Source organism: Anolis carolinensis, chromosome 6 (assembly GCF_035594765.1).
Source record: "Anolis carolinensis isolate JA03-04 chromosome 6, rAnoCar3.1.pri, whole genome shotgun sequence".
Lineage (NCBI taxonomy): Eukaryota > Metazoa > Chordata > Lepidosauria > Squamata > Dactyloidae > Anolis > Anolis carolinensis.
The window spans coordinates 9,177,497-9,198,150 of record NC_085846.1 but is presented as its reverse complement, the minus strand read 5'-3'; the positions used below and the strand labels follow the sequence as shown (position 1 = coordinate 9,198,150).

Below are 20,654 nucleotides of genomic sequence, written 5' to 3'. Positions count from 1 at the left end.
TGCTCCTTCCGTTTGTTTCAAAGGTTCGCTTCAATAACTCCGCATGCGCTCGCCTTTATGTTTTCAACTCTTGCTTCCTGTGAAAGAGAAGTCAGTGCGCATGCCTGTTCAACGCCTCCCACCCCAAACGCAATCAGGTGGCTACATGGTAAACAAATATCACAAATAATTATAAATATTGTAAATTGAAAGTAAAAATATAAATAAAAAGTAAATAATTGCGCATACTTGCTGAGAACATTGTATCCAGTTATCAGGTAAAGAAAGTTTTTTAAAAGCTTTGGCTTATTAGAACAGCACAGATTTTTAACCTTTCTTTCTACAATGCTGCCTGCCTCTGCACTCCCTGATCTTTTTTGCAGTGCTTAAATATAAATTATACGCCTCGCCTGTTCCTTCCTATCCCCTAAAATGCACAGTCATCAAGAGAAGAAGCAAGGAGGTAGAGCTCTCTGCACATGCTCAGAAACACTCCTTGACTAATACTTTCTAATTGACTTGGAATGGTGTGAGGTAATGCAGATTATAATTGATGATGATGGTGCATGGCTGCTGTGCTTAATGAAATATTTGTACTTTATTTATATTCTGCTCTATTCCCCTGAAGGGACTTAGAGCAGATTACAAGTACATATATGGCAAACATTCAATTAACAAAGACAGAACATAAACAGAGGCAAGGCTTCCCTCTTTTCATCTTCAGCATCCGACTGTGCTCGACTTGGCCATGGGGGGGGGGGGGGGGAGGTGCTGTTTCATTTTCCACACAGAAGAGCCTGTCCTCCATGGATGGATTTTTTGCCAGCATTTATTTTTCAGGGCACCTTTTAGCTCCCCACCAAAGCAGTACCTATTTATCTACATACATTGTTGTTTTAGAACTGCTAGGTGAGCAGAAGCTGGTCTCACCCCGACCTGGGCTTAATCTTCTGGTTAGCAGGATCTTCAATATCAGTGGTTCTTAACCTGTGGGTCCCCAGATGTTTTGGCCTTCAACTCCCAGAAGTCGTAACGGCTGGTAAACTGGCTGGGATTTCTGGGAGTTGTAGGCCAAAACACCTGAGGACCCACAGGTTGAGAACTACTGTTATATATCTTCTATAGCTGGTGGTTTTCCCGCTGTGCTAGTCTGCCCCTCTCGGTGTGTCTGACAGCCATTTTTAGAGAAATACTGTAAATAATGGGAATAAATAATATTTATATACCTTTAAGTCCTCTATTGATTTATTGTAATCTCATGAATTGCAGAGGGCTGTCTTGGGCAAAGAATGTAAAGAGATGGTTTGACCAGTCCTTTCCTCCGAAATAGAGCACCTGGTATTCAGTAGCAGTACTTCTGAGTTCTGGGGAGGTCATCTTTTTGAGTTACGACTCCCAGAATCTCCACTGGCTATTCTGGCAGGGAATCCTGGAAGTAAATGTCCAGAAGGTCACTTTTTCCTCATGCTCTGCCATTCCCAGCCATGGGGAAAAGTGAACAAGGTCAAATCTGTGTATGTCTGTACCCTCCACTCATATGTTCACTGATGGAGACCCCATGGATTCCATAGGTTTTTTTAAGGCAATGAATAATCCGCTATTATTGTTGTTATTATTATTAACTTTATTTATACCTTGCCTTTCTCCACATGGGGACCCAAGATGGCTAACAATACCACATTTAGTCAAGTTAAAAAGCACAATACAGAAGTTAAAGAAACAATTAAATAGCAACAATTTTGCTCTTCCTCTGAAATAGAACCTGGGCTTCATTGCCGTTCTCACATCCGAGCACAAACCAAGGCTGACCCTGCTTAGCTTCCAAGTTCAGACAGAATCATGTCTTTTTGTCCTTTGAATAAATAGCAAATGCATTTTTCAAAACAGGCTTAGCTTCAATGCAACAAGGAGTGTATACACTGGAGAAGAAATGCAGTTTGGCATCACTTGAAATACTATGGCTCAGTGGTATGGAAGCCCGGGATTTGTAGTTTGACAAGATATCTTGTGTTTCTGTGAGTTTTCTGGGCTGTATGGCCATGCTTCAGAAGCATTCTCTCCTGACGTTTCACCCACATCTGTGGCAGGCATTCTCAGAGGTTGTGAGGTCTCTTAGTAAAAATACAAATCCCGGGATTTCATACCATAATCCATAGTAGTTCAATTCTCTGGAGTAGGGAGCCAGTGCAGTTAAAACGGTGTCAAACTGCGTTCATTCTACATTATAGATGCACCCCAAAGCACGGATGGCCATAGAGTCAGCATGAACCAGCAGAATTGGCGATGATTCAGGGAAAAGTTCAGTCTGCCACTGTCACAGATTTATAACAATACAGCCTTGTTCTGCATGGTCTTGTTTGAAATCTTTCCATTGTCACTGTATAGCAGCAAATTAGCAATTTTAATGTAGTTTTTTAAAAAAAAGGTTTTAGAAGACAAAGAGTGCAACTATACTGTCTAATGAATGCAGTTTGACATCACTCTGTCATGGGTCAATCCTATGGGATCGTGGGAGTTCTAGTTCAGGGTATTTTAGGCCCAATTAATAAACAAGTGGCTCAGTGTGTTAAAGTGCTGAGCTGCTGAACTTGCAGACCAAAAGGTCCCAGGTTCATAGAATCATAGAATAGTAGAGTTGGAAGAGACCTCATGGGCCATCCAGTCCTACCCCCTGCCAAGAAGCAGGAAATCGCATTCATAGCACCCCTGACAGATGGCCATCCAGCCTCTGTTTAAAAGCCTCCAAGGAAGGAGCCTCCACCACAGTCCGGGGGAGAGAGTTCCACTGCCGAACAGCCCTCACTGTGAGGAAGTTCTTCCTGATGTTCAGGTGGAATCTCCTTTCCTGTAGTTTGAAGCCATTGTTCCGTGTCCTAGTCTGCAGGGCAGGGAGTTCAAATCCCGGGAGTGGAATGAGCGCCCGCTGTTAGTCCCAGCTCCTGCCAACCTAGCAGTTCGAAAACATGCAAATGTGAGTAGATAAATAGGTACCGCTCTGACAGGAAGGTAACAGCTCTCCATGCAGTCATGCCGGCCACATGATCTTGGAGGTGTCTATGGACAATGCCGGTTCTTCGGCTTAGAAATGGAGATGAGCACTAACCCCCAGAGTCAGGGGAAAACCTTTACCTTTACTAATAAACAGGAAATGCATGTTTTACAGTGTAGTGAATGCATCTAGACCAGGGATGGGCAAACTTCGGCCCTCCAGGTGTTTTAGACTTCAACTCCCACAATTCCTAACAGCCAAAGTTTGCCCACACCTGATCTAGACTGTAGAATTAATACTATGGAATTGTGGGAGTTGTAGTTTGGTGAGGCATCAGAGTGATGGAGAAGGCAAAATACGGTGTAAAACTACACATCCCATGGTTCAGTAGCTTCCACTGGACAGTGTAGATCAGGCATGGGCAAACTTCGGCCCTCCAGGTGTTTTGGACTACAACTCCTACAACTTCAAAACACCTGGAGGGCCCAAGTTTGCCTATACCTGGTGTAGAAAGTCATGGCTTGAAACTTGCAAAAGTTTCTTGGGGCCAGCTGGCTGTGGATTCTGGACACCTGCAAAGGACACCTGACGGGAGATGGGAGTCCAAAGAAAACTTAGAGCACCTGTTGCAATCCATCCCGCCGCTTTCCTTGCAGCCGTCAATCACCCAGGGCTAGGCTCCTCCCCTCTTTGTGATGCTCCGCCCACATCAGGGAGGGGAGGGGAGGGGGGAGGGAAGGAAAGAAGGGCCCGCCCCTCGCTCCTCGCTCCAATCCCAGCCAGAGGAGGGAGTCCGGAGCGGGGAGGCCCTCTTTCGGAGGTTCCCTGCCTCCGCCCTTCCCCTTATGTAACCCCGCAGGAAGGTTACACAACCGGCCTTTCCCAGCCCAGCCTCCCCCCATTCTTAAAATGCAAGCCCCGCCCCCTTCCCGGCAGCTCCGCCCCGCCCCCACGTTCTAATCCCGCCCCTTTCTTTTTCAACCCCGCCTTTTCTGAACCAGCTGTTGTGATGTATTCCTTCTTGGGGAGCCATGGAGGAAGACCTTGAGCAGGCGTGAGTTTCCGGGTTCGGATTCCAAGGGGAGGGGGGATTCTAGGATTGATTCTAAAATATATTTATATTTATATGTTGTTGTTGTTGTTGTTATTCTCCTCCTAGATCTTTCCCGTTTAAAGGGAAAGGGCAATGTGTGGGAGAAACAAAGTTTGTTAGATGAAACAAGGAACAGTGTAGTAAAGAAGGAGTATGCCTACGCAAAGTGCTTAGTATGAGCAGTCCTTTTGATTCCGGGTTTTAAGAATTAGCATATATGTACACAGTGATTTGGAATTTGCATATGTATAGATACATAATACACTAGACTCAGTTAACAGGAAGGCACCCATGGCAATTAGTAGATGCTGGATCAATGTAGTACAGTAGACTCTCATGTACTATCTTACGCAAAGTACTTGGTCTTAACAGTCCTTTTGATTCTGGATTTTAAGAATTAGCATATATGTACACAGTGATTTGGAATTTGCATATATACCTACATAATACACTAAACGCTCAGTTAACAAGCAGGCACCCATGGCGATTAGTAGATGCTGGATCAGTGTAGTACAGTTAGACTCTCATGTACTATCTGACGCAAAGTGCTTGGTGTTAGCAGTCCTTTTGATTCCGGGATTTAAGAATTAGCATATATGTACACAGTGATTTGGAATTTGCATATATATATATATATATATATATATATATATAGCTACATATTACAGTATTTATTGATTTATTTATTACAATATTTATATCCCGCCCTTCTCACCCATAGGGGACTCAGGGCGGCTTACAATAAAACACAATATAAAAATATTACAGACAATTCAATCAGTTAAAATTAAATACATCAAACATTGATAAAAATATACATATAAATACACAATTGGTGCATTTCGAGTCTGATAACTGGCCTGCCATTGAATTCGCTAGACTCTCAGTTAACAAGCAGGCACCCACGGGGATTAGTAGATGCCGGATCAATGTAGTATCTGGTTGCTTGAGAGTTACTATTTAAAATAAGCCAAATTAATACAATACCCAATTTTGCCAAAGCATAAACTCTGTATTGACTTGATATTATTGATATACAGGAATTAATAGCAAATTAAGACCCAAAAAAGCAAATATAACTTAATTTAACACAGGGTTGCTGTTTTTAAAAATAATAATAATACTGGTAATATAAGAAAATGAACAAAATCTGGCTACCAGTATTTAAAAAAAACTCTAAAGTTAGGACAGTAATAAAAGAGCAACACTCTGAAAACAGGGCAATTCCAGCCATGAAACAATCAAGGCCAGCTAACACCTCCCAACAAAGGATTCCCCCAGGCAGGAAACAACCAGGTTTTGAAACTGCAAGGCTATTCAGTGCTAATCAAGGTGGCCAATTGCAACATTCACACCTGCCTCATGCAGACAAGAGTTCTTTCTCTTACCCTGAACATTCCACAGATATATAAACCTCACTTGCCTAGTTTCCAACAGACCTAATAACCTTTGAGGATGCCTACCATAGATGTGGGGGAAAGGTCAGGAGAGGATGCTTCTGGAACATGGCCATACAGCCTGGAAAAATCACAGATACACAGTGATTCCGGGCATGAAAGCCTTCAACAACACATTAATGTAACACTATATCATAAAATGTTATACTATATCATAAAAATATATATTTTCAGTTAAAGTATTTTTTCTTTGATTTTTGAGACCATTCTAGTGCTTGAGTTCCAGTTAACTGAAAGTCTGGTGTAATACTGTTTTTGTTGTTGTTATATTGCTATCCACTGCTTCTCAAGGCTATAGGCTGGGTACAGAAAAACATAAGACCATTAAAACATATATTAAAACATATACCATAGATTAAAATACACAAAATTGTTTGCACCAATTAAATGTGAATATTCATGTGTAGTTTAAAATTGACTGTGTATATTATGAGATATCTTGGAGATGGGATCCAAGTCTGAACATGAAAGTAATTCATGATTTTATACCAGGGATGGGCAAACTTGGGCCCTCCAGGATGTTTTGGACTTCAACTCCCACAATTCCTAACAGCCGGTAGGCTGGGAGTTGAAGTCCAAAACATCCTGGAGGGCCCAAGTTTGCCCATCCCTGGTTTATAGCATGTAAACAATTTTGGAGTACAGATCAAGCATTCTTTATTTAGAATTCTGCAATTCAAAATACTCCCCAATTGGTAGTGAAATTAGTAAGAGTATGGAGTTTGGTGAGGTACCAGCACTCTTTTGCAAAGAAGGCTATAGGCCTTGGAAAACAACAACTCCCAAGGTTCTGTAGTATTGAGCCATGACAAGGCAGTATCAAAGTGCATTAATTCTGTATCAAGGGACTCAGGTTGGGACTGTGCTGAAGTTTAGCTCGAACACATGCTGGGAAAACGCCTTGGCTTGGTCTGTGAACAGGCTTGTGTGGGGAAGAGAAGGACAGAATGAGAAGATTGAAATCCATGGAGGCACGAGTTAAATCCAGCTCTTAAAGCAGGGAATGCTGGACAGAGGCCAAGTCCAGTGGGCAGGGTGGAGTGCAGCCTAGGAAAGGAGATCAAAGATTAAAACTGGGTAATGCAAAGAGAAATAGGGAGTGGGGAGAGCCAGAGAGGTTAAAAGAGGAAGAATTATGGCCTAATTATTTGCTCAGCCAATTTAGACATGCTCTGTCTTGTTAATATTGTTGTGAGTTTTGGATATGAACAAGCAATTTCCCCATCATTTAATAACAGAGATATTCATCTTGCACTCCTGGGTGGGAATGTAGATTACTGCTTACAATTTGCTATTCCAGGCTTCAAGGAATCCTTTGTTAAGCTTACATTGTTGTTGTTTGGCATTAAGCTAATTTCTATTTATGGATGAAAGATCTTTGAAGGTGCATCTACACCAGACATGGGCAAACTTGGGCCCTCCAGGTGTTTTGGACTTCAACTCCCACAATTCCTAACAGCCTACCGGCTGTTAGGAATTGTGGGAGTTGAAGTCCAAAACACCTGGAGGGCCCAAGTTTGCCCATGCCCGATCTACACTGTAAAATTAATGTAGTTTGGCACCACTTTACCTGCCATGGTTTAGTGCCATGGAATCATGTGCCTTCTCTGCCCAAGAGTGCCGGTGCCGCACCAAATTGCCACTCCCAGGAGTCCATAGCCTTGACCCATGGCAGATATACAGTAAGAGTGTCAAACTGCATGAATGGACTGGGAGTCAGAATGAATCAGCAGAATTGGAGATGACTCGAGGAAAATTTCACTCTGCCACTGTCTCAGATTCATAACAATGCAGCCTTGTTCTGCCTTGGCCTTGCTTGAATTCCTTTCTTTCTAACTGTTGCCAATGTCCAGAGAGAGGAAGAGAAATGTCCTTGCTGGCCCAAGCTGTGCGGCGGCAAATTGACAATTTAATCAAGTTTTTTGACTTGGTTTTGGATGACAAGGGAGCCTGAGTTCCAAGCTCTATGGGTTTTAGATGAGACTCAAAGGACAAGAGTTTTGATGGTAGGACCTCTGAAGACAACCAATTACAGGGTTGTTGTGTTTTTCGGGCTGCATGGCCATGTTCCAGAAGTATTATCTCCTGACGTTTCGCCCACATCTATGGCAGGCATCTTCACAGGTTGTGAGGTACAGTAGAGTCTCACTTATCCAAGCCTCTCTTATCCAAGTTTCTGGATTTTCCAAGCCATTTTTGTAGTCAATGTTTTCAATATATCATGATATTTTGGTGCTAAATTCGTAAATACAGTAATTACAACATAACATTACTGTGTATTGAACTACTTTTTCTGTCAAATTTGTGGTATAACATGATGTTTTGGCGCTTAATTTGTAAAATCATAACCTAATTTGATGTTTAATAGGCTTTTCCTTAATCCCTCCTTATTATCCAACATATTCGCTTATCCAAGCTTCTGCCGGCCCGTTTAGCTTGGATAAGTGAGACTCTACTGTATATATACCTTACAACCTCTGAGGATGCCTGCTATAGATGTGGGTGAAATGTCAGGAGAGAATACCTCTGGAACATGGCCATACAGCCCGAAAAACACACAACAACCCTGTAATTCCAGCCATGAAAGCCTTCAACAACACTTTGAGTAGGGGTTCTTATACTGAAAACTGGACAGGGCTCCTTTACCTTTAATAGGTGTGTCAGGTGTTGTTTGTTAGCTGGTTGCGTGTCAAGCGACACCAGCTGACTTCCTTTCACTGATGACTTTTACCCCTTATTAGTCTACTCCCTTTAAATGATATTATATAATCACACTTCTACTTTGGATAGCTGGTTTTGAAAGCTTTTTATTGGTTGTGTGTCAAGCTACATCTGCAGAATGTCCCTCTTTTAACACACACATTAAAGTTATAGGTGCTTGTTCCAGTTTTCAGTCTTGTTAATCTAAATGAAGATATGTGAGAAGAATATTGTCTAAACCTTGGAAAAGTTACTTTTTGGGCTCTCAAATCTTCAAGCCACTTAGGTCACTGGCCATGCTGGCTGCAGGATTCTGTAGCCTATACAATAACTTTTCCATCTTCTAATGGGCTAACGCCTACTGTTGCAGCATTGGTATCATAATTATTATTGGCCCCGATAATTGCTGGGAGAGCGAGAGAAAAATAGGGGATATTCAGAATTACTAGATTGGTCATTTCTTGGACACTGTATAATTAATGAAGCTTGAAGCCACTTTAACTGCCTTGACTCAATGTTATAGCATCAGGGGAGTAGCTGTTTGGTGATGCACCAGGACTCTTTGACAGAAAAAGCTCAAGATTTTGTATAACTACAACTCCAATTGCTCCATAGCATTGAGCTATGTCAAGTAGTGTCAAACTTCATTAATTCTACAGTGTAGGTGCACCCTTTGATACATAAAAATCATACTCATCACAATGTGTCATAGGGTTCAAATTATGTCAGTTTCATTATCTCTGCTATCCACGGGTGGAGAGTGTGTAGCTCTCCAGGCTTTGTCAGACTACCATTCCCAGCAGCCCCAGGGAGTATAGTGAGGGATAATAGGAGTTCTAATCCAGCCGTTTATAAAAGGCTATGCCTTTCCCATCCTTTCATTAATCCAGTTTTATGGACTTAGTGGGTATCATACTGAGACTGAGGAGGCCTGGCTTTAAATCCCCATACTGTCCTGAAGATTTCGGGCTGTTGTTTTCATAACAATAAATGCAATTTCTAGTTCACAGGCTGTGGAAAGGGATTTGAAAGACACTGAATGTTCAGAACTGGTGGTTGACATATTTTTAGAATGACCAAAGAGAAAGATTCCAAGTACCAAGTGGATCTCTTGTGATGTGCCAGTTAGATGGCTGGACTAGGACCAGTAAAACTAGGTTCAAATTCCAAGTATGTTACTAGGTGACCTGTAGTATTTATTCCTCATTATTTGAATGAGAACAACTCTCTACCTCTGAAAATGTCCCTTTGTGGTTCTTAGCCTGTGGGTCCCCAGATGTTTTGGCCTTCAACTCCCAGAAATCCTCACAGCTAGTAAACTGTAGTTGTAGGCCAAAACACCTGGGAACCCACAGATTGAGAACCACTGCACTACGGTAATTGTATAATGTAATGATGATGATGATGATTGAACTGCAAAGGCTCTGGCATAAACCAGTACAGGTGGTTCCAGTGGTAATCGGCACACTGGGTGCCGTGCCAAAAGATTTCAGCCAGCATTTGGAAACAATAAACATTGACAAAATTACGATCTGTCAACTGCAAAAGGCCACCTTACTGGGATCTGCACGCATCATCCGAAAATACATCACACAGTCCTAAACACTTGGGAAATGTTCGACTTGTGATTTTGTGATACGAAAACCAGCATATAGGTCTTGTTTGCTGTACCATACTAGCTCTTTGTGTCAACAATAATAATATTGATGCATCTGTATGTGTTACCTGTCTCTCCTCACAGCTCCAGGTGGAGTACAATGTAGATAAAACAAAGGACTATAAAATGTCTGTAGGAACTAAAAACAGTTAAAAGACATAGATAAAACAAAATCTATGTCTACGACCATAAAATACATGTTTTAGTTATTAAAAATGAATTAATCACTGTTTGTAACTAGAAACTTTGAAGGTCTCTCTCTTTCATGCTTACATACATACATAATCCAGAAGTGGTCTTGTTGCACCAACACAGAGTAGAAAGACCATTGTCTCAATTTCCTCTTTCAACAACAATCTATGCAGAATGGTGTTTTAAAATTGATTTTCCTTGCTTCTTGCAAAGTATACTAGATGGAATCAGTACAGATTTGCTTAATAAAAACAGGATGGTGGGGCAAGGTTCAATGCGGAAGGGGGCTGACTGTAGCCTCCAGGTTATGACCTCCTACTTTAATGGAACTGATGGCTGATGAACTTTAAATTATACCCTTTGGATACATTCCTCAGCATGTTGCGATTCCTCAGCATATTTGTCAGAAGGAAGTGTCACTGAGTTCAGTGCAGGAATTTTCCCCAAGAAAGAGCTTATAGATTTTTCATGCACATGCATTACATTTGCAGTTGTTTTCCAGAAGGACAGTTCTTTTATGTTGTCTAAAAAGTCAGTGGCATCATCAGAGTTGGTCATTTGGTGATCTGATTTGTTCTCTATGCTGTTACAAAAGTTGTATATTGTGAGACTCAGAATGGGGAACTTTTCCACTCTGTATGCTTGTAGTGAAATGTACTGTATATGCCATGCGGCTGAAGGGCCCCTTCTGCTTTTCAAATGGTTTGTGATCCCCATGTGAAGCAGAGATGTTAATAGGATTTCCAATTCAAGATTGCACCACTTGGGTTAAAACCTAAGGCCTAAGGATATCCCCTGGTGATATCATTAAGCCTTTTGCACCATACTTTCCCACTGTTGGGAATCGAAGTACACATAAAAACGTATTTTTCTATAGACCTTTAACTACGCAGTTTAATTGTTTCTTAAAATAACTTTTTATATTTTACCTGATATTTTTATTTAGTTTTTAACAAGCAGTAAGCTGCTGTAAACCTCATTGTTGGGGAAAAGGCAGAATATCAATGAAAAATATACAGTATAACCTCTGTGTCCATAGGGATACTTTCTCACATGTCTGACTGGAATTGACTTGTGGGAATTAAATACACAGGACCTGATATCTGATAAACCCAAACACTAACTGTTCAAGCTTGTTTCCCTGTTCTTTCATATCATGTCAGCCTCAATATATCCCAGAGTGTCCAAAGCTTGAGATAGAATAGACTTTCCTATTACTATCTTAATAATTTGTGGATTTTTCCCTATTCATTTTCCTTCCTTGGTATTTGTCTCCATTCTCCTCTTGACCTGTCCTCCCCTCAACCATCTCTTCTCTTTTCCGTAGGTCCCAAGGTTGGTTAGGGGGCTGGCTCCCTGCCTGGCGTCCTACCTCCATGTCGCACCTCAAGAATGTAGAAGCTCGGATCCTCCAGTGTAAGTAAAGAGTTTTGAGAATGGAGTTTTGTAGCTGCCCCCAAGATCTGCAAATTTTTTCCTAGGCCAGTTCTCCCCTAGTTGCCTTACCATCATCACATGCTGACTTTTTTCCTTTTGGTTTTTGCAAATAGACTCAAGATATGACATGAGTCATTAGAAAAGATAATAAAGAGGAAGACAGTAGGGAAAGAGGAACAATACACTATATGGATTGAAGCCATGGCCGTGAATTGCAAGACCCGAGCAGGGATGTAGATAACTTAGGGATCCTGGGACTCTCTCATTGACAGAGTTACAAGTCGGCTTCACAACAAAATTACAAAAAAAATCACTTGTCACAAGAGCTTAGAAGAGATATTTCCATTTTGTAAGGGAGCAAAAGCATGCTGGCAAGAATTTTTCAAGGTGGTCCTGCACTCCATGATTTGTGTTGTCAAAGGCTTTCATAGCTGGGATCACATGGTTGTTGTATGTTTTCCGGGCTGTATGGAACATGGCCATACAGCCTGGAAAACATACAACAACCCACATCATGATTGTTTTGAAATTGTAACTATAAAGGAACGAAAAAACATAAACATACGTACAATTACTATCAAATAATTAAGGGCTCTTTTCTAGTTGATACAAGTTAAACTAAATATTATGCTATTGGATAGTAGTGGTAGTAGTTTATTAAAGCTTTGATCATAGGCAATTAATAAAGAAATAATTACAATAAAGAAGTACCACAAAAGTACTGCATAAAACAATTGACATACAGATGTTGTATTACAATTAAAACACATTAAAGACCAACAACAAGACTAAAATCTAGATTACACGACTTTAGATGGGATAAGAGCATCCCCACGGCAACCAGCTGCAAAATCGGCAATGAATTTTACCCTGATGTTCATTGCTTCCAGTGTGAAAAGGGAAACCTTGTGAGTTATCATTGAATTGGCATCACACAGGAAATAGATAATGCAATCCTTTTAGACCACTTGCTTTGTGGCAAATCCAGACCTTATGTCTCATGGGACTTTTGCCTCTGGGTGCTGAGCACTCACCTCTCCCTTCCTTCTCTCCTACAGGCCTCCAGAACCGATTTGTGACCCGGTATGTCTCCCTTCCCAACCAGGCCAAGGTCTGGACGGTGTCCCTTTCTCCAGAAAGGGGCAAAGGGCGCACTCCGCTGGTGATGGTACACGGTTTTGGCGGAGGCATTGGGCTCTGGATCCTCAACTTAGATTACCTAAGCAACCATCGTCCTGTCCACGCTTTCGACCTCCTCGGCTTTGGACGCAGCTCCCGGCCCCGCTTCTCCCGTGACGCCCAAGAGGCCGAGGAGGAGTTTGTCAGCTCCATTGAGTCCTGGCGTAAGGAGATGGGCATCCCCAACATGATTCTGCTCGGCCACAGTCTTGGGGGCTTCTTGGCTGCCTCCTACAGCTTGCAACACCCAGAGAGGTGAGTCTATGCCAAGGGGACATCCACATTGTTACATGTAATACTAATGTGACAGCTGTGTTTGCGGGTCTGTTAAGAGTTTTTCCTAGAGTCTTTAAAATATTTTTTAAGATAGCTCCCAAAACCCCCCAAACAGGGTGGCCATTCTGGAAGCTATAATCTAGTGTTGTGAAGTTATCCTATTTAGCCTTTCTATGCTGTATTGTGATCTGGCTGGGAGCTAAAGAGTTTGCTATTGTGCCATGCAATTGACAGGAGTTTGTTTTTTGCTTTAGATGGCAGGAATTGTGGGGCTCCCCAAATATTTTTGGAGTGCATGTCCTAGCAACCTTAGCCAGTGTAAGCAAAGTTGTGGAATGCTGGGAATTGCAGTCTGCCCTAAGTCCCTTCAGGGAGAGAGGTGTGGATTAGAAATATTATTATTATTATTATTATTATTATTATTATTATTATTATTATTATTATTATTATTATTAAAAGGGCTATATGAGTCTCATGCCTAATTTTAATTTCTCCTCTCTGTCCTGAAATCTAAGTAATGAAAACTCCCACTGAGAGAGACAGAGAGAGAGTGGGAGCAGGATAAAATATTATCACATTCACTTTTATTTCTTCATGGTGCATACTTCCCCCACCCAAAGTAACTAGTTAAAAAAATATGAGTCTATCACAATTTTTAAATGCTTTCATATGAAACTGCCCATCTTACATCTCGTTTAAATATTTGGCAGCTTCACGAATGGCACTGCTTGGTTTTTGCTGGACTATATTACTCAAGAATGCAGATGACAGGTCTCATTATCTGAATGTTCTTCAGAACAGTTTAATTAATTAAAAGCCCTTCCTGCATTCAGGACACTAGCCTGTCACAGAAGCCTCCAGTTTAGAAGGTTCCTTCATGTTGCATTTGTAAGTAGTTTACAACAGTGTGTCTTTTCCATCTCACCTATCCAGAGTGAAACATCTAATCCTCGTAGACCCCTGGGGCTTCCCAACACGACCAACTGACCCCGCTCAGATCCGTACCCCTCCAACCTGGGTCAAGGCTGTGGCAACTGTGCTGGGACGGTCGAACCCTCTGGCTGTGCTGCGGGCAGCTGGACCGTGGGGTGAGTGAGTTGGCAGGAATCATAGACAAGTACAGAGAAATGCACTGAAGGACCTGCAGTGCTAACTGGCCATACTACCTAAAATTGTTGTAATAGTATCCAAGGAGAGCTTTTAAACCAATGATTCAGTTGTACACTCCTTTTTTTTAACTGGAGATGGAGGGGGCATGAGGCAGAAATAGGGGCTTAGAGGGCCTGATGTAACTCTTAAAGTATCAATAAAGAGGGAGTAACATATATATATATACACACACACACACACACACACACACACACACACACGCCTGTAAGTGCAGTCTAGGGGCTAATGGGAGCTTTTTCTCACCATATTTTCACCCCAAGAGCCATTTTAGGTGCATTTTAGGAAGGCTTTTTTCTATAACAGAAATAGCAAGTAATTTCTTTTGTGAAGAAATTGCCTCTCCTGGACCTTGAATAGCCCAAGACACCACCCAAAACCTAGCAGAAATGTTTTCCCTCCCCTAGAGTGGGAATGGGGAAGGCAAAAATAATTTTGGGTAAGCAGGGTGTAGTCTGGGCATCCTGGATGATTATTGTGCCTCCCTTACTTTCCCTGATAGCCCACACATGGCTTAAAGCAGGCCTGCACAACCTGCACCCCTCCAGGTGTTTTGGTCTTCAGCTCCCAGAATTCTTGACCATTGAACAAGATGGCTAGGACTTCTGGGAGTTGGAGTTATAAACATTGCTTAAAGGCTTGACTATAGGTTACAACTAGACAGCTTGGAGTCAACCTACCAGCTCTGTTTTCCTTTCCAGGTCCTGGACTAGTGCAGCGCTTCCGTCCAGATTTTAAGCAGAAGTTTGCCGATTTCTTTGACGATGATACCATCTCGGAATACATCTACCACTGCAATGCTCAAACACCCAGGTGAGAATATCACTACTCTGTCCCAGCTGCTGTACCATCAGAACCAGCCCACCTGTCCCAAACCAGAAACACTGTTTTCCCAATCCAGGTCTCCCCCGTTCTCTCCCTTGGAGTGTTAAAAATGATCTGGTCCAGGTGTCAAATATACTAGGTACGTCACTGCTTGGTGCATTTGGGGAGAAAAACATAATATCATAATTCTTCAAAAATTGTGATGCTACTATTTTTATTTAAGAGTGTAAATATCCATGTTCTGTTTTCATGGATTCAACCCATTACAGCCCAGACATACAGTAGAATCTCACTTATCCAACACTCACTTATCCAACATTCTGGATTATCCAACGCATTTTTGTAGTCAATATTTTCAATACATCATGATATTTTGGTGCTACATTCGTAAATACAGTAATTACTACATAGCATTACTGCGTATTGAACTACTTTTTCTGTCAAATTTGTTGTATAACATGATGTTTTGGTGCTTAATTTGTAAAATCATAACCTAATTTGATGTTTAATAGGCTTCTCCTTAATCTCTCCTTATTATCCAACATATTCACTTATCCAACGTTCTACCGGCCCGTTTATGTTGGATAAGTGAGACTCTACTGTAGTTTTTTAAAAAATCCAAGAAGCAAAGCAAATTTTGCCACACACTGAGCACTAATTGGATGTGTAGGAATACACTGGTGTTTCTTCCCACCATTTTACCGATCCCCAGGTTCTCTCTCGCATTCATTTGAGTTGTCCGTTATTTTAAACAATGGGTGTCATTTTACTGTATGTCATAGGACTTAAGCATCCATGGGTCCAAGAACTCAGCCCCAGCAGATACCAAATGCCTGCTGTATCCTTTTTGGCATTTTGGTGCATTTTTACACTACTCTTTAAGCCCTATTGGATTGAAAGAATCATATGAACACCTTAATAATAAAGAACGTGCACAGCCGTGAAGAAGTATAAAGTGTTCACTGTATATGTTTTAATGGCCATCCTGTTCTGCCACCCTCCAAGAGTACTCCAGTGGGGTTGCGAGAATTGGCTGTTCTGGAAAAGGAACCCCCTTTCCCATCATCCTTAACGGTGCTGCCTTCTCCTTTTTCCCACAGTGGCGAGGCAGGGTTTAAGGCCATGACAGAGGCGTTCGGCTGGGCCCGACGTCCCATGCTGGAGCGCATCCACCTGGTTCGCCGCGACTTGCCTATCACCCTCATCTACGGTGCCAATTCCTGGATTGATACCAGCACTGGGGAGAAAGTCAAGGACCTGCGACCAGAAAGCTATGTTTGTGACATAGTAAGTCATTTGCCAAATGATTTGAAATGACGCATGTCCATCATTCTTAGATTTCCCTTGTATGTTCAGTGATGGAATCCCATGCTTGGAACAGAATGCAGCATTCCAACATTCTCAGTTATTTTTTAAATACAAAAAACAGATTTTTATCCATTATGGCTTTTGAATGCCAGTACAGTACAATCTCTGTATCTGTAGGGAATATGTTTTAAGCTCCTTCTTTGATACCTGAAATCATGGATAACAGTGATCCCTGTTTTTAACTGTACTTTGGCAGAAAGCATATCATAAAATTGTGACCTAGGGATGAAACAAACACTTCTGAGAGGCAGATTTTTTGGGGTTATGGGAAAGTGAAGCCGTGGATATTGAATCCATGGATTTCTATGGAGTAGTGCTGCATTTTGATGGGTTGAACAGACAGCAGAGTGGCCCACCATTTCTGTTTTTGCATATCTCTTATTTATTTATTTACAGTATTTATATTCCGCCCTTCTCACCTCGAAGGGGACTCAGGGCGGATCACATTATATACATATAGGGCAAACATTCAATGCCCGTATACACATAGAACTGTGACAGACACAGACACAGAGGCAATTTAACCCTCTCCTGAGGGGATATTCAATTCTGGCCACAGGGGGAGCAGCTGCTTCATCATCCACTGTGACGGCACTTCCTCATTCCAACTTCATACGTTTGCCTCCCCACTTTATAAGTGGTACCTTATTTCCTACTTAATAGATGCAACTATCTTTCGGGTTGCTAGGTCAACAATGAACAGGGGCTATTTTTTAATTTTTTAATTGACGGGTGCTCACCTTGTCATGGGCTGGCCTCGAACTCATGACCTCATGGTCAGAGTGATTTATTGCAGCAGGCTGCTCACCAGTCTGCGCCACAGCCCGGTCCCTTGTCTCTGCATGCTGTAAATATTGAACTATGTATCTTTTAACACATGTGATCCTGTGGTGAATATTTTCTAGTGGTATTTCACTTTCTGTTGCTCACAGTTTCGCTTACTCATGCTCAAAAAATACCCCACCCCCTCCAAATGTGTTTGTGGGCTTCTTTAGGTCCTGTGCAATTCTATGGTATGCTTCAGGCCATGTATAGGTTGTTTTGCTAGTTCCTTTTCCTGAAATATAGCCTGTAGCACATGATATTCATTGATAGTCTCTAATGCAACCTTTGATCAGGACAGGTTCTGCTTAGTTTCCAAGATCACACCAGATCAGGTGCCTTCAGATTATATAGGTTATTGCTTTTTTTTCTTACTAGCTGTGTAGACTGGAACTAAGTAGGCCTGGTTTTCACCTTTACCAAACCCAATGCTCATTCTTGGCTTTCATATTTCTTAGGCTATTCCGGGTGCCTCCCACCATGTCTACGCCGACCAGCCCCATGCTTTCAATGCTGCTGTGGAACAGGTCTGTGACTCTGTTGACTGACTGCACCTGGGCCAGAAGAGGAAAGTTGAGGGATCCTTTTCTGCAGGTCCTTCTCCACGGAGCCCGGTTGCTGGAATGCACACAAGACACTCAGGCTTCCCAAGGAGCAGAAACACCAGCTCCTTGAGAGTCAGTTGCCACTTGGTCTTGGAGCATACCTTTACCCACTTTCTTGCTTGATTTCCCCCTGAAACTTTATTCTACTTAAAGGTTGCAGGCCGCCTGTGTTGGGTTAACCTAGACTCAAATTGTTTTATTTTATCCCAGTATCATCTTGATTTGCATTACACTGCCTCTACTTTCAGCATCTTGCCTCTTCTGAACTGTCCAAGCATTGCTTTCCTCATAACCACCTTTCATAGTCATTTTTCCTCTCCACTTTCTTGGCTGTTGGTGCTTACTATTTGATTTCAATCCCTGCTACATAACTTGCTGTATTCTTGCACCAGTGAAAGCTAATTTTATTTTTGCTGTTAAGTGGGCTACATGATAATCAGTGCAAAAATGGTGGGTGTTTAACACCTGACATCTCTTTTGGGAGGCCATGGGGTGCAGAGGTTTTTTTTTTTGTTCTTGTAGAAGTTGCTTTTGCTGATCTGGTTAGCCAAAACCAGCTTGGTTTGAGAAGCTGGAAGGAGTGTGATAGTTTTTCTTTTTGGCAAATTGCATTGTTAATCTCAATTAAGTCTAGGAAATGGCTTGGACTGGGGATGATGGTTTGCCCTTCCTTCCTGTCTCTCTTTCTCCCCTAACCCTCCCCCTCCAAACTTCCCAGAGGTCACCAGTCAAGCACAGTATCCTCTTGAGTGTTTGTTGGTGGACAGTTACATCAAGCTTGTTCCCCAGTGGAAGAACATTAGCAGAATATGGCATGGAGATGACAAGAGAGTCTTAGCCATTGTGTGCCAACATGAAAGGCTGCCCATGGCTTTTGTTGTTAGACTCCAAAGGAAGATGACAAAAGCTTCAAGTGTCATGGATCTGGGATGGAGCAAGACAGAAATCTTGATCTCTAGCTTTCACCTGGGGCCAAAATGACAGAAAGAGCAGCAGTGATTCAAGCATGTTGTGATGGCCCACCAGATCCTTCCTAAGCTAGTGAAAGACCAGAGAAGCTTGAGATCCTGGAAGCCATTGCATGTCCCTCTAAGACAGTGGTTCTCAACATGTGAGTCCCAGGTGTTTTGGCCTACAACTCCCAGAAATCCCAGCCAGTTTACCAGCTGTTAGGAAGTTGAAGGCCAAAACATCTGGGGACTCACAGGTTGAGAACCACTGCTCTAAGATAAGAGTGCAAATTACATCCCTCCAGGTGTTCTTGAAATCCCACAAGCTCCAATATGCATAGCAAATGGTTAATAATGCTGGGAGCTGCAATCCAACAACATCTGAAGGATTACACTTCACTCACCTATGTTCCAAAAGATGGATTCCCTGGCCCAACGGAGGCAAGGACACATTAACATTATATTCTTCATTACACATAGGCATACCAGCATTTGAGTGTCTTGGAGACACAACCATTTCTGCCAACTCCTATGTATAAGGGAGGATATATGGTATCTGTGTTGTCTCTTGGGGTGTGGATTCCATGATTAAAACACACAATTCTGGTGGATTTCAACACGCGCTCTACATAGTTCACTCTGGCAAATGTAGGTGGCAGTAACATTTTAGTAGATCTCAAAACTCTAGTAACTTTTCTTGCTAGGACAGATGAAGAATGTTTGCAGTATGTAAACATTTGGAGGACCTCTTCTGGTGTGGTTTCTCACTGCCCCATCTAGTGGTGGCAAAGGAAGACTCTCATGGAGGCGGGCTTGTGGCTGAGTCTCCATAGTTATCTCATGTTGTTTATTGCCATCTGAGAAATACACCCTTCTATCACGTTGGCACCGCACAGTCTGTACTAAGTGCCGCGTTGGTTGGGGAAACCCCCACATAATGCTTTACTTTGATTGCTAATTTATAAATATTACTTGTTTTGTACCCTGGGCTGTGTCCCCTACTACAGGAGACTTTGGCTGAGGTCAGAGGAGATGTGATTAATGGAGGCACCAAAAGATTTGTCCCTAACTCCTGGGTGTGTTTGGGAGTTACGGCTTTTTCCTTTCTTTGGTAAAGTGTGTGTGCATTGGTTCTGTGGTGCCATATTAATGCCTCCTCTAACATGGGATAAGGGAGCATGTTTGCTTCCTTCTCTGAATCCCCTGCCTTTGTGGTGCTTTCTATAAAACTTACCTTGGTTTGTACTAAATTTTGTATGTTTAATAAAGTGATTGGTCTAAGAATTTGTTCCTACTGTTGTCTTGGATCTCGTTCTTTCTTCTGAAAGCTGTTGTTTTCATGGATGCCCATGGCAAATGGGGTTTCTCCTAAACCAGCATGGATAATATATGGTCCTCTACAAGTTGTTGGACTGTAGCTTCCAGCAGTGTCTATGATAGTTGCTGCTAATAGGAGTTTTAGTTGGAGGGCTACAGTTTGCCTTCCCTTAGACTGGTCAAGATATAATACCTGGTCCAATATCAGGCTTTTGAGTGAAATTTTAGAATTCTAATGCATCTTCAGAAGAAGATAAGAAGCTCCTTGTTTTGCTTGAACAGTTTAAACCAGACAAGCTCAATCCTGTCTTCTCGGGAATTTGGAATTCGCAAATTTGTGAGAATGAGGACTTGATTTGCTACCGCATCCCATAAGGTGTGTATATCAACCATCAACATTTATTTCATCAGGCATTTATTAGACAGCTGCAGGGTGGGAATGGCAACCGTCAATTATGCCAGCAATGTTTTAATTCACTCTTTCAAAACAATATTATTGTGTTGAGCAGTTTTTTTTAGAAACTTGAAAGGCAGGACGAAAAGTAATAAATGTAAAACTGGTAGCAGCAGTGGGTAAAATAAAGGTGGGGGCTGGCTAATGGTGGTGGAGTTCAGTCTAAGTGGAAAGCTCTTCAGATAAC

The 20,654-nt window shown here is 42.0% G+C and overlaps 1 protein-coding gene across 2 annotated transcripts; it reads left to right on the top strand.

The window, feature by feature from the left end:
* The first annotated feature begins 129 nt into the window (after positions 1-129).
* Positions 130-19,980, top strand: abhd4 (abhydrolase domain containing 4, N-acyl phospholipase B). Of its 2 annotated transcripts, none has more exons than XM_062958048.1 (7): positions 130-148; positions 11,395-11,483; positions 12,563-12,938; positions 13,893-14,047; positions 14,828-14,939; positions 16,052-16,238; positions 17,600-19,980. In XM_062958048.1, exons 2-7 carry the CDS (start codon positions 11,444-11,446, stop codon positions 17,687-17,689), a joined length of 960 nt encoding a protein of 319 aa, XP_062814118.1. In that variant the 5' UTR covers positions 130-148; positions 11,395-11,443; the 3' UTR covers positions 17,690-19,980. The 2 variants fall into 2 exon arrangements, with proteins under 2 accessions (XP_062814118.1, XP_062814117.1); XM_062958047.1 differs by lacking the exon at positions 130-148 and adding an exon at positions 3,726-4,022.
* Positions 19,981-20,654: the final 674 nt, after the last annotated feature.

Coding starts and splice junctions, on each gene's coding strand:
- abhd4 (XM_062958047.1), top strand. CDS start 4,000: ATGGAGGAAGACCTTGAGCAGGC. Junction 11,484..12,562: donor AGAAGCTCGGATCCTCCAGT/GTAAGTAAAGAG, acceptor TCTCTCCTACAG/GCCTCCAGAACCGATTTGTG. Junction 12,939..13,892: donor AGCTTGCAACACCCAGAGAG/GTGAGTCTATGC, acceptor TCACCTATCCAG/AGTGAAACATCTAATCCTCG.